At 38.1% G+C, this 13,066-nt stretch overlaps 1 protein-coding gene across 1 annotated transcript in view; it reads right to left on the bottom strand.

The window, feature by feature from the left end:
- DGKH (diacylglycerol kinase eta) overlaps positions 1-13,066 on the bottom strand; it is a 156,576-nt gene that overhangs the window by 24,512 nt on the left and 118,998 nt on the right. Inside the window, exons 13-17 of the mRNA XM_067292456.1 lie at positions 10,686-10,771; positions 9,052-9,151; positions 7,428-7,704; positions 6,846-6,974; positions 657-791 (exon numbers count right to left, since the gene is read on the bottom strand). Coding sequence (XP_067148557.1) covers positions 657-791; positions 6,846-6,974; positions 7,428-7,704; positions 9,052-9,151; positions 10,686-10,771 — 727 coding nt within the window. The remainder of the gene's footprint in view (positions 1-656; positions 792-6,845; positions 6,975-7,427; positions 7,705-9,051; positions 9,152-10,685; positions 10,772-13,066) is intronic.

The raw sequence follows: 13,066 nt of genomic DNA on the forward strand, positions 1-13,066 counted from the left end.
GGTTCTGCAACTATCAACTATTCTTCAGTTAAATATTTAGCTTCATAAGTATAAGCTGAGTAGGAAGTTCTTTTCTCACTCAAGATGTGCAGAAGCTACCACTTGATGCTTTCAGTAGAAAGGAAGAAGGGACAGAAACCAAGCCAAGACTAGGAAAAAGCAGAGAAAACAAGCATGCAACAAGAGAGGAATGGAAAAACAATACTGGAATGAAGCAAGCAGGTAGGTAGGCCTGGTCCAAGAGAGACTGAAAAATGAACATTTCAGTTATACTTTTCCAAAGAGGTATGTATGGACATCTCTTATTCAGAGGGCTGATCCTGACATGAGCCTGTCCCTCAGCCTCTTAACAAGCTCCATTTATTAGGATGAATAATAGAACATCTGGAATTTTGTTTTTCCTTTTCCAGAATCAAATGCAACACTTCTGCTACATATCTGGTGCTGTGCCAGTCAGGAACATTTTACATGATTTGCATTTCCTAATATGTGATACAACACAAAGATCTGTACATCGGTTCACCTCTATTCAGAAAGCGGCACTTCCAGGTAAAACCCAGGGCTTGAAATAAAAGGTGTTATTTGACAGGAAGCAGGGGAAGAGAAGGCAATATTAAAGTTGTGAAAGGAACAGCAGATTTCAAAATCACGATTACCTGGGCAGATAATCCTCGTGTTAAGCACAGGGAGGTTTTCTTTGCTGGCAGCCAAAGCCGGAGCAGAGAAGGAACCTGTCTGAGAATGGATACCTCGACTTGCACGTCGATCTGGAGATCTTGGTGCAGTTTTAACTGTGCAGAAATAGTAATAATAAGAGCACTAATTAGATATATCAGCACATTACCAAATGCATAGCTTTATAGCCCTCAAAATATTTCAAAAGCAGTAATTAATATCACCCTTCTGTGAGAAATGTCCTTCTACAGCACACCACTTTTTTTCTTTTAAATACAGGGGAAAAAAACCCTCACAAACAGAAAGATCAAGTGACAAGCAAAAATAAAAATGCATGAGTATGCAAGGATGTGAGGAGTTCCCAGCTTCTGGTTCCACCTGTTAGCAAAAAATAAATCGTATCAGCCTTAAAATGTTATAGTATTTAGTACTGTAGTAAGTTTCCGCTAAACATAACAATAGGTTTCACAAAAAAACGCAGACTTCAGAAGAAATGTCAATGAAATAATAAGAATTTAAACTTAAATTCAATGTATATTTATTCATAAATATATTATATGGCTCATTATTATTTATACCAATTTTAATATAGGTAACCATTAGAACCCAGGCCAAAATCAAGCCAGGGTAATACCCAGTCTAGACTATTTGTTTTAAGCAGCTGCAATGGATCTGCCTGCATCAGGTTTCTGAACTTGACAAAAGCAGAGAAATCAATCAGACATTCACACAAAATTCTGACATATTTATCTACAGCCAAACTGAACACTGCAAGGGAAGGGAAAGCCATATCCAGACACTCTTGCCTTCTGCAGTTAAAAAGATCATGGGGGAGATCAGCTTACTATCACTTCTTTTTCACAAAGAACACAAATTCCCCAAACAGTTGAAATAACTTATTTGTTAAGATTCAACAGAATAGGGATCAATAAAGCTTTATGACACATAGCAAGCAATGTTTGGTAGCTGATCAAATTGTTGGTGACAAAGGCAGACAGGAGCTCAGGAAAAAGAGATGGGAAAAAAGTCATGGGGAAAGAGAAGATATTCACAAAGAGAAAATACCAGCTTAGTGAGGCCAGTTACTCCTTGGGGCTGCCTCCGTAGGTGAAGAAGAAGGACAAGCTTTTCAGAGGGCTAACTTCGGGTACTTTAATTTACTTTCCTGGCAGAACCTGTCTTTGACAGAGGGAGCTCACCAATGCTCACACTAGCCTTGGGAAGTCAACCTCTGTGAAAGTCAGCCCTCCTAGCCTTGGTCAGGAATCGGTGCCCCGAGAAAGAAAGTTTGGGTATTGCCGAATGCTCTTTGGTATGGCACTTCCACGTGCACTCAGAAAGCTTTTGTACACAAGATGAGCATACTCAGACAATTCTTGGCTCCCTCTGCTCCAGTTTATTTCACATGTTAAAAGTACTTCGGCTTCGGAACAACTTCAACCTTGACAAACTGAAGAAACTCAGAAAGCAAAACAGAAGGATTTCAAAGTGATCTGAAATCTTCCTCTCGAAATCTCAAAATTAACTCAGCAAAAGCAGAAAACTAAAATGATTAGGGCTAGCACCAAGAAAGCAGTAGGAAAGCACTGCCAAGAACGGGGTGGGAAGGAAAAAAAAAATACCCTTTTTTGTGGCAGGAGGGACACAGATTAGCTCATGTCAATCATGAAACTTCAGCCTGAGAGTAACGTGGGTACATTGCACAAAGACACCATTGAGAACAAAATGCAGAGCAGGAAAATCTAAAGAGAAAGGTAATAACAGGAATCAGAGCTTAGAAATTATATTCAGATCAATTCAAGCTAGGATTTGGGCATACACTTTTTAAATGCTGACAATTTATCATGGACCAATCAGTGAAATGCTGAATTCTTCTTCTCCTTGTATCTCAGGAATAAGATTACAAGCCTTTCTGGATGACTTGCTTAAGTTGAACAGAAATTATTAGACTCATGACAGGAATAAGTGGGTGAAATTTTCTGGACTGTTTTATGGAAGGTCTGACTAAATGACCTAATGCCTCCTTCTGACTTTAACATCTGTAAACTAGCCTTAGCAATTATCACAAAATGAAGTAGTATTGTGTGGTATCAATACAACACAATGATTTGTATATGTGCGTGACAAAACATTGTCCTATAATGTTAAAAAAATGAAAAGAAATAAAAATGGCAAATGATACCTAAAAAGAGTTATTAAATATTTAGATGAAGGTAATTAACATATGGAAAACTATTACCTTCATCAAATGACCAGGGAAAATTCTCAGAGGGTAAAATATAATATTCAGAACACAATTAACTTCCATTTTTCATAATGCTACTGAAAAATTCACAATGCTGTTCACGCAGTTTGTTCTCTCTGTACTGGGGAACAAGGCAGTTATATTAAATAGGAAAATCAACAGAGCAGCCGCTCTTCATCTGACAAATGAGACTCTTGGGTATAACTGCAATAAAGATAAACTTTTGCTGTTCATGCTCTGATAAAAACAACAGAGCCCTAATGAGTAAAACTAATATTTCATTGCAGATAATTGAATTCATGTTTCATGCTTTCTCCCTAAACACCTCTCTCCCACTGACAGCATTAATATGCACTCTATTTCCCACATTTCAGATGTATGAAGAATAACAGACCTCCCTAACAAGCACAGAAATTGTATCACCAAGAAACAAGGGTTTTATATACATATGTGCATATATACGTATGCATATATATGTATGCATATATATTTGTATGTATTTATGCATGTATTTTTATTTTATTATATATTTACAGCAGTAGGAACAGGTCATCCACCATGCCCATAGAGCTGACATCCTCCATGAGCTACCGCTGAAAGTGAACAAGCAACAAGCACTGATCCCTATAACCAAGGTAAAAGGAGAGGGGCCAAACAAGAGACAATCACTGAAGAAAGTCTGGAATCCATTACTGGGAAAAAGGAAGTGTGAGATCCTGAATAAACAGAAGCCCCAAGAAACTAATGACCTACACTTAAGGTAGGAGCTATTGACACAGACACCAGATTCAGTGCAGAGCCTCAGGAGGACGATACCTCTTGAAGGTCTCGATGCAGGCTATTGTAATAGGAGGAGATGCAAATACCAAACAACTTTGTTGAAAACCCATTTTGCCACAGGCAGTGGCTTGCTAAATATCTAGAGGATGCCTTTTGCTGTCCCCACCAGCCACCACTGTCTCTCCACAATTCAGATTTTCTCTAGTGGCCCATTCTGGTAATGTGGCAAAGACTGAAATTTCCACCTGCAGTACCTAACAGCTTTCCTAAAATTATTACGCACTTTGTTCTCTTGAAATAACCCTGCCACATGAACTACTGGCCAGCACAGAACACCATACTGAAGTCTGTCATGGGAAATGGCCAAACATGACATCTGGTTGGATTGGCTTGGTGCCCAAATCCAAGCAGGGGGAAAGGTAAGTGAGGGTCTCCTACAGATGACTCGTTCTTCTGCCACTGCAGCCACTCATGGGCAGTTTTCATAAAGGACACATGAAGGAGTGATTTACCCTATAATTTGAATGTGGGAATTAGTACTGTGCTATTTCAGGAGATAAGTGGAGAATACTATTCTATAAATACTATTTTAAGCTCAGTCACCAAACACTCCGTAGCCAAAAGGAAAACTGAGCAACAAAATGGGCTTAGCAACAAAATGGGCTATCACTTCATGAAAATGCTACCTTCCAAGAAAGTTGTTTCAAACTCAAATCACTCACTATTCTGATTGCTTCATACAATGAATGACACAAATAATACAATTGTGTTATTTGTGCTGCATTTTCAAACCCAGCATAGGCCACCCACACAGAAATGCTGTCCTCCTTTTTTGGAAAGTAATCTGCAAAACCCCACAGTGTGGAGCAAATGATGCTCCTACTGAAAAGCAGGAACAGTTAGACAGCAGCAGCAGTTGAAGTGGATCCGACCAAGGACAGAGCTGGCACGGGGCTCTACAGCTTGGAAAGCAAATATAGCTTGCTATAGTGGCTTACTATATGGCTTGCTGTATAGCAGCCAACAGTTGTGAGAAGCCAGCTTGATGTGGCTTTGGGACAACCAAGCTAAAAATTTTGCCATGGGAAGGAGCCCTAGTAACTTTGACAGTGATCTTCCACCTGAAATAAGCTGTGAAAGCTCAGAGTTGAAGATTAGAGCATTGAGTAGCTAGAAAAATTAATAAGATCATGTTATTTTTCTTAATCCTTCTTTGGCCTGTCCATTTCTAAATGATTTAACTTAGTTAATTTCTGCAAGTATTTCGTAATGGGGTATTCTAACACGTGACTGAACTATTTACAAATCTGTTCCTCTAAAGGAATATCCAGACAATAATCAGTCAATTAATAAAAATGAAATAAAACTCTTAACTTTTTATCATTTAAAATACATTTTAGCACTCATACCATTCCAGCTTTAGAGTCTGGTACAGCTCAACAGAGATGGCAGGAACAATTTTCCATATTAACATTTCTTTTTAATTTTCCAACCCAAACTGAATGAATACAGAACCTGTACTGCTTTTTTAAATAGCTCCATTCCAAATCTTTTAAAATCTAAGATACCCTGCAATAAGACCACCAAAGCATATACTATGTATTTAAGCAAGGTGCTATTTAACAAAACATAGGAAAAAGCAATCACTAAAAAACTCTGACAGTGAAAATAAAGTTAAAATTAAGACACATTACACATTATGTAGTCTTAAGTAAATGTTACAAGTAAAATTCCCCAAACACTGATGCCAGGAGTTCAAGAAATTCACAAATAAAGGTTCCACCATCAAATTAAGTCCACCATCCTCTAGTCCGCAGATAATAGATCCTTGCCTTTTGGATAGCAATGGCTCATCCTATTGAAAACATAAATTTCAATATATTTTTGAGACACCTAAAGATAGAACTTGAAACAATCTCTTTAAGCTATCTGTGATACAGGAAAGCCTCATCCTACCTTTTGTGATAGGTCATCAGGGCAAATGAACAGCTCTAATAGGTATCTAAAAATATCATAAATAATGGCTGTTTGAATAATCAGTATCTATGCAATGCCTAAACAGGCTCCGATATGTATTGTATATTTAAATGTGTATGTACCTGTGCATACATGTGCCCATACAGAAATCATGCATTTGCACATGCATTTTAGTTACTTTTGGAAGTCAATACATTCAGGATACATAGCAATGCAAAATAAGTTGTTTTCAGGCTGAATTAAATATTTCTTGATGCAACTTAAAGAGAACATTTAATTTAACTCTTGAGCACAACATGCATGAGAAAGAGGCAGTAGTGCTAACACTGCCTGCCAGGCAGGCTGGACACAAATGGGATACCAAAGACTTTGGTTCAAATCTCCGCTCTAAATTAGGCAAAAAGCAGGACTGAACTCAGTCCTGACACTTCTCAGGAGAATTCCATGCTCCAATTTCTATTGTATACTTTCCTGCTTTAAGTTGTTCCAGTTCATTCATATAAAACACTTAAATATCCATTCTGTCTCAGTTCCAGTAACTCTGTCTCGAGGTAAACTCCCAGATGAGACATCAGAATTTCATTGCTGATGCAATGAATGAATATGTCTGTTTTATACAAAGTTAAGTACCCTCAACAGAAACGACTGACAGAAATTCCTATAATATACCCTAAAACCCCTGTGACTGAGACACGCTATCACCGCTACTAGCTAGGTTCTAGTCTCTGCTCAGAACTGGACTAAACAGGCACTTCTTTCCTCAAAAATGCCTTCTCAGCTTTGTAAATCTATTCCAAAAGACTGTTCATCTTATTCCTGGCATTTTTTCTCCACTTTTATTTAGCCAAATCTATTGAAATGTGTGAATAGTTTCTACTTAAACAACACTCCAGTACTTGGCAAATAATAGTCATGGAAAAATATTCTATCAGACCAATTAGAAATGACAATCAAAGCTTTAAGCTTTCACACACTGTCCCAGCACATGCAATACAAGGGGCTGCAACAATCAGAGATACAAAAGAAAGCCTATGCAGAAAGAAGATTTTTTCAGAAAGTATATGATATAAAAACAATAGAAATAATCTAACCATTTTAAGTATGGGGCCAACAAGGTTGGTTTCATAAAACTACATGATTTAAATGATTTTATTTCTTAATTACTCACCTGACTGGGACTCAAATTCCTTTGTATCTTCCTCTTTTTCCTCTTCTTTTGATTCATCCAATTCTTTGCCATATTCTAGTGGGGACTGGTTCACTTGTTCTTCATTGTGAGCATTCTGCTCATCCACAACTGCTTATTAAAAAAAAGTTTCAAATATTTTAAAGAAAAATTTACACAAATTGAAAATTAGCTTCTTGTTTCTGTGGCTTTAATTTCAGGTTTACAAATATTAACAAAGGGTTTCTGTTGCCAATTCAGTGAAAAGGAGCCTAGCAACCTTTTGCCCATTGACAAAGATTTACTGCTGGAAATTTTCATTCTGTGGAGGAGTATAGTTACAAAAGAAACACGCTTGTGCACATTCAGACATGCGCATGTGTGTGCGTGTGTACACTGCATACAGACAGTCACCAATATCCAAACAAGCAGAACTTCTTTTCCTTGCAGCTTGTAACAAGCATTTAATTTTATCCGCATGAGAATGGAGAAATCAAGCTTTAATATTGAAAACTTATGCTAGTTAAAAAAAAAAATCATCATCATTATTATATCAATAAGGAACAAAACATGGCTGATGTGCACCTTTTTCTGCTTGTTCAATGATCTGCCTCACTGCCTTCTTTAAACTGTTTGCCCGCAGCATGAGCTGTTCTTTTGGTTTGAAGAGTTTCTGGGTGGAAGACTTTGCAACACACTCTGCCAACTGCTCTTTACTTTCAGACAGGGATTCTTCACTGGAAAATTCCTCAGCTTCTTCTTCCACGATGGGGGGAGTGACGCCTGGGAGAATGGGAGCAGCCTGGGCTTCGGAGTGGAGAGCCTGGAGCAATAGGTCTAGCTTCTCATTTAACTCTGAACACTGAGACAGTACATTGCGAACAAAGGGGGACAGAACACACACACGCACACACACAAAAACAACACAAAGAAAAGCAGTGAACATTTGGGGGAAATTAATACCAGATTATATGGAGGGTTCTAAACTCTCCATGAGGGAGGAATTAAAACCGTCTATGTGAAGTCCAAACTCAGATTTACCATTTTGCAACATCAGGTTATGAGTAGGTCTGCATGGCTTTTTGCAGACAGACCCTGTGACATCCACCCAACCAGACTGGAGCAATTACACCCCAAAAAGCTATACTCAGACTAAAATAATATACCATGCTAAACCCAGCCTGCCACACAGTGAGGGTGCAGATTAGATCTTGCTCCTTTTGGATGGTTTGCAGCACAGTCAGAAGCACCACAGATTTGCCCACACCCTGCATTAAAACAAATTGTGGGCACTCAATAACCCCAATTTGAAGGACTAATCTATGGGAAGATGCCCAGCTGCTCAGCTGAGAACTCATGGTATACTTTTGGCCACACACCTGTACATTTAAGCAAGTGTGAATTGTCAGAGAGCAAAGAGGGTTAAGCCAGAACCAAACATGGCTGAACACCTCTACCCCCAACTATGCAGTTGCTCTCTGCAGGAACACTGGAAAAGAGGTGATTTTCTGTGCTTAACGGAAAAGAAACCAACAATATTTTTCCTGGAACAGAAAAAAAATATATATAAAAAAATATTCCTTTTCTAAAACGTACACTGAATAGCACAGAAATGTGAATCACAAAATAATTGCCATCTAGTAAGTACATTTCTTGACCCTGGGATTGTTAGTGGTTTGGGGTTTTTTTTTCTTTTTTCTTTTTTTTTTTCAGTTCATGTAGGTTTTGTGCCTCAAACCAGATCCCTTTTTATTTTTTTTTAAACTGATTCTGCAACATGATCTCTACAATTTGCAGCCTAATCCATTATTTTTAACATTATAGTCTCTCCTCCCCTCATTCTCCCAGCATATTTTCTCTTCATTATTCTATTGGTTTCCTGTAGCTAACTTAATTCCTTTTAGAGGAAAGTACAACTTCCAATGCAAAATATTTCTGTCTATCCCTATGTATTTTTATCCTGTGTGCTTTAGCCTACATGAAGGAATAGAGAAAAGAAAGCACTACTCGGTTTAAACAGAGTTCACAGAGATGTTTAAAGTTGTTAAAAATGTTTTAGAAATAACTGCTCTATCTACTAAGAAGAGAAGCATTTTAAAGTTATGGACCTCAAAACGGAAGCCAAACTGGGCATCCACGAGCTATTTGAAAATTAAAAACTGACAAGCTATAAACTTAAAATTAACCCCCCAAATAGTCATAATCTTACTTTAGTGGCCATGGCATCAGCTTCTTCTGCATTTTCCATTGGTTTTTCATAAGTCTTCCCTATTTTGGCAACAAAGTCCTTTACAGTTTCACATAATATTCTTCGGACAAAAATAGGAAAGGGAAGAAATCAAATGAAATAAAATAGATACATTTTAATATTAAATTCTTGGATTAGTTTTATTAAAGTTATTAACATGTTTTTAGGGTTTTTACTTAAATTAGATCCAATGCTACCCAAAACTCCTATGGATTAAAAAAAGCCCTTTAAGCCCTTTTGAGAAGAACATACTTTACATAAATGTATGTGGATGAACAACTGATTAAGTTATGGCCATCAACTCATATGCATACTACTATATACCATTTTTGTTGTAAAGGGAACTCTGTGATCATATTTGTGAAGTTGATAATATTCTCCATGGCTTGTAAAATTCAAGAGAGAAGCTTTAAAACAAAACATTTTTCTCCCGTTTTATTTAACCCTTCCATTGCTTTCCCTTCCATACCAGAGCTAGTAGCAAACTTGCATTCCCTTTATTAACTTCAAATGCAACCTCCCATTTGAAGGGGGGACCCTACAATCCATGGTGAAAATCTACTGACTTTAATGGAGCACTTCTTAGGTGAAAGCCTATGTCCACATACATCCCATTACAGGATCCACAGTCAGCCCTGAGGCATCTCTATACAAACTACAGTGGCTGAAATGAATTTTCATTGTGTAAGCCCAAGAAAAATGCGGTTCTTATTGCCTACTTGGCAGAGGCAGAGCAACTTTACTAACAAGGTGTGAACAATTGGTTAGTAGTGTTCATCTGGTTTAAATTTATTTTACGGAACTAAATAGTGAGATTTAGGAAGATACAGACATCATTTAGAATTTGAAGTTACAAAAGTATTCTGCAGTTTAACTTTCAGCATGCAGCATGTGAATGTTAAAAATGATATTTTATTAATTTAACAGAAAAAAGAATGAGATGTAAAGACAGTCACATGTATCATTGATTCTATGATCAGTCTTTTGCATACCACAAAATATAAAACAGTTTTTCACATATAAAGTATACGCAGAATACTTCTGATTTCAGATGACGTCCATGATTTCTAGAGTAGCTATCCCTCATTTTTAAGAGTTTCAGTTTGGAAAAAAATCTATTCTCTGAGACCACTGGCTTTTTAATTGATACAGACAGAGCTATAAGAGAGCTACACAGCTGAAATTCTTCTTTGCATTGGTGAAATAGTTTGTCCTCTTACCAATATGGTATAAGCAAAACAAAACATAAAAATTGTAATGTGAACCAGATCACCTTTTTACATTAGTAACAGTAGATTTCATACTTAAACTGCATGCTGGATTTGAGTGACTTAAAATCACATTATATTAACATAACATGATTTTTTTAAATGTTCATGTGTTTGGTATTAAGAGATCCATTACAGTTGTACCATATAACATTTCTACAGAAAAAAACATCCACTCTACAAAGTACAAATGAGGCTATATTAAGCCAAGCCAGCTGAGCCAGTCATAAGAAATTCAAGCTTACACAGAAGATTATTATGGTCATATACAGTGATGTTACACAGGCAGTTTATCCTACATATCAAACGTAAAAACCATCAACTCACTTGGCAGATGATATGACAACTGAGTGCTGATCAGAATTGAGGATTTTTGCAAGATGAGCAGCAACTGAATCCTCATAAGCAGATATCTGAAAACACAGAAAAACAAGACTTCAGTTTCCACATGCTTCAGCTTTTTAACACCAAGTAGAGTGTTAAAACACCTCCAAGAAACAGCAGGATTTCCAATGCAGGTCTAGCCCAAGGGCAAAAAGCAGGCAACCCAGCTTCTACCTGTACACTGTATTTTCTGTACTGTATTTTTAATACTCAAAATAACAGTGAATCTGAGAACTTCATCTAGAGAGCTCTCTTTCCTCTGGTAGAGGAAACAGTAATTTATTCCTAGGCTATAAATAGTCCATGCAGTAGAAACAATCTACCTTCTTTTTAGATTTATAACAGTCTATGTCTTCTATTTCCAAACAAAGCAAGTTTCCCTCAGACTAAGCTGTTTGACAAAGAATCAAAGTTTGAGGATAGGTTCCTGAATTTTCTTTTTTACTGTCAAATGGTATCTTCCTCCCCAATATCCCCACTGACAAAGGCTGCTAAACTGATACAGTTATATCAAAACCAATCCTTAATGAATAAACCATGCGGGGATTAGTCTTTACTAGAATGTTTGGGAGAATGAATGTGTGCATCTTCCTTCTTTTATTGCACAGAAGAATTATAAATCCTATGATACTCAGGAAAAGGTCTGGAATGGATCAGAATTGCATTTTCACGCACTATGTCCTGTCTCAAAATGGGCATAGATCCAGGTTTCAGTTTTAAAAGAAAATTCTAACCAAGCTCTAAATCTGAAGCTAAAAATAACTCTGCAGTTCTGAAATTTTCTCAAGGCTTCTTTTAAGAATCTCTTAAAATCTGATACTTAGTGTGTTTTGGTTCTTGATATTGAACAGCTAGAAATGTCATTCTTCCTTTCCCCTAAAACCCAACCTTAGCTGTATAACTCTGACAGTAAATCAATTTTAATTTCAAGGGAAAAAAATACATAAACACCTAATTTATAAGCACAAACATACTAGTGTTTGAGCTACAGCAAAGTCTTCTGGGACCAAACCAAATGAAGTAAGTATCCCGAAACTGGAAGAAGGGAAAGGAAAGGGAAAGGAAAGGGAAAGGAAAGGGAAAGGAAAGGGAAAGGAAAGGGAAAGGAAAGGGAAAGGAAAGGGAAAGGAAAGGGAAAGGAAAGGGAAAGGAAAGGGAAGGGAAAGGGAAGGGAAAGGGAAGGGAAAGGGAAGGGAAAGGGAAGGGAAAGGGAAGGGAAAGGGAAGGGAAAGGGAAGGGAAAGGGAAGGGAAAGGGAAGGGAAAGGGAAGGGAAAGGGAAGGGAAAGGGAAGGGAAAGGGAAGGGAAAGGGAAGGGAAAGGGAAGGGAAAGGGAAGGGAAAGGGAAGGGAAAGGGAAGGGAAAGGGAAGGGAAAGGGAAGGGAAAGGGAAGGGAAAGGGAAGGGAAAGGGAAGGGAAAGGGAAGGGAAAGGGAAGGGAAAGGGAAGGGAAAGGGAAGGGAAAGGGAAGGGAAAGGGAAGGGAAAGGGAAGGGAAAGGGAAGGGAAAGGGAAGGGAAAGGGAAGGGAAAGGGAAGGGAAAGGGAAGGGAAAGGGAAGGGAAAGGGAAGGGAAAGGGAAGGGAAAGGGAAGGGAAAGGGAAGGGAAAGGGAAGGGAAAGGGAAGGGAAAGGGAAGGGAAAGGGAAGGGAAAGGGAAGGGAAAGGGAAGGGAAAGGGAAGGGAAAGGGAAGGGAAAGGGAAGGGAAAGGGAAGGGAAAGGGAAGGGAAAGGGAAGGGAAAGGGAAGGGAAAGGGAAGGGAAAGGGAAGGGAAAGGGAAGGGAAAGGGAAGGGAAAGGGAAGGGAAAGGGAAGGGAAAGGGAAGGGAAAGGAAAGGGAAAGGGAAGGGAAAGGAAAGGGAAAGGAAAGGGAAAGGAAAGGGAAAGGAAAGGGAAAGGAAAGGGAAAGGAAAGGGAAAGGAAAGGGAAAGGAAAGGGAAAGGAAAGGGAAAGGAAAGGGAAAGGAAAGGGAAAGGAAAAGGAAAAGAATTGGGCACCCACTTTTTGAAATGAACTTTAACACATTACCTATAGCAAGCTTAATCTATTCTTTTCCGGAACATCACAATTCAGTAAACTGTGCAAAAAACATTAAACCAGAGATAGAACAAGGTAGTCAAAACAGCTTTCTCTAACTCAGAATAACGGCACGTAACAATAGCCTACAGAACTGATTTTCCAAAACAGAGGTTTTGTATGACCAGTTCCTTCAATTTTGAGGAGGGACTAAACCTAATTTCAAAGGCAGAACTAACTAGAACAAAATGGTTTTTTTTGTTTTGTTTTGTTTTGTTTTTGTTTTTACTTTGTCATCCTGACAAGAGGATACA

Source organism: Apteryx mantelli, chromosome 1 (assembly GCF_036417845.1).
Source record: "Apteryx mantelli isolate bAptMan1 chromosome 1, bAptMan1.hap1, whole genome shotgun sequence".
Classification (NCBI taxonomy): Eukaryota; Metazoa; Chordata; class Aves; order Apterygiformes; family Apterygidae; genus Apteryx; species Apteryx mantelli.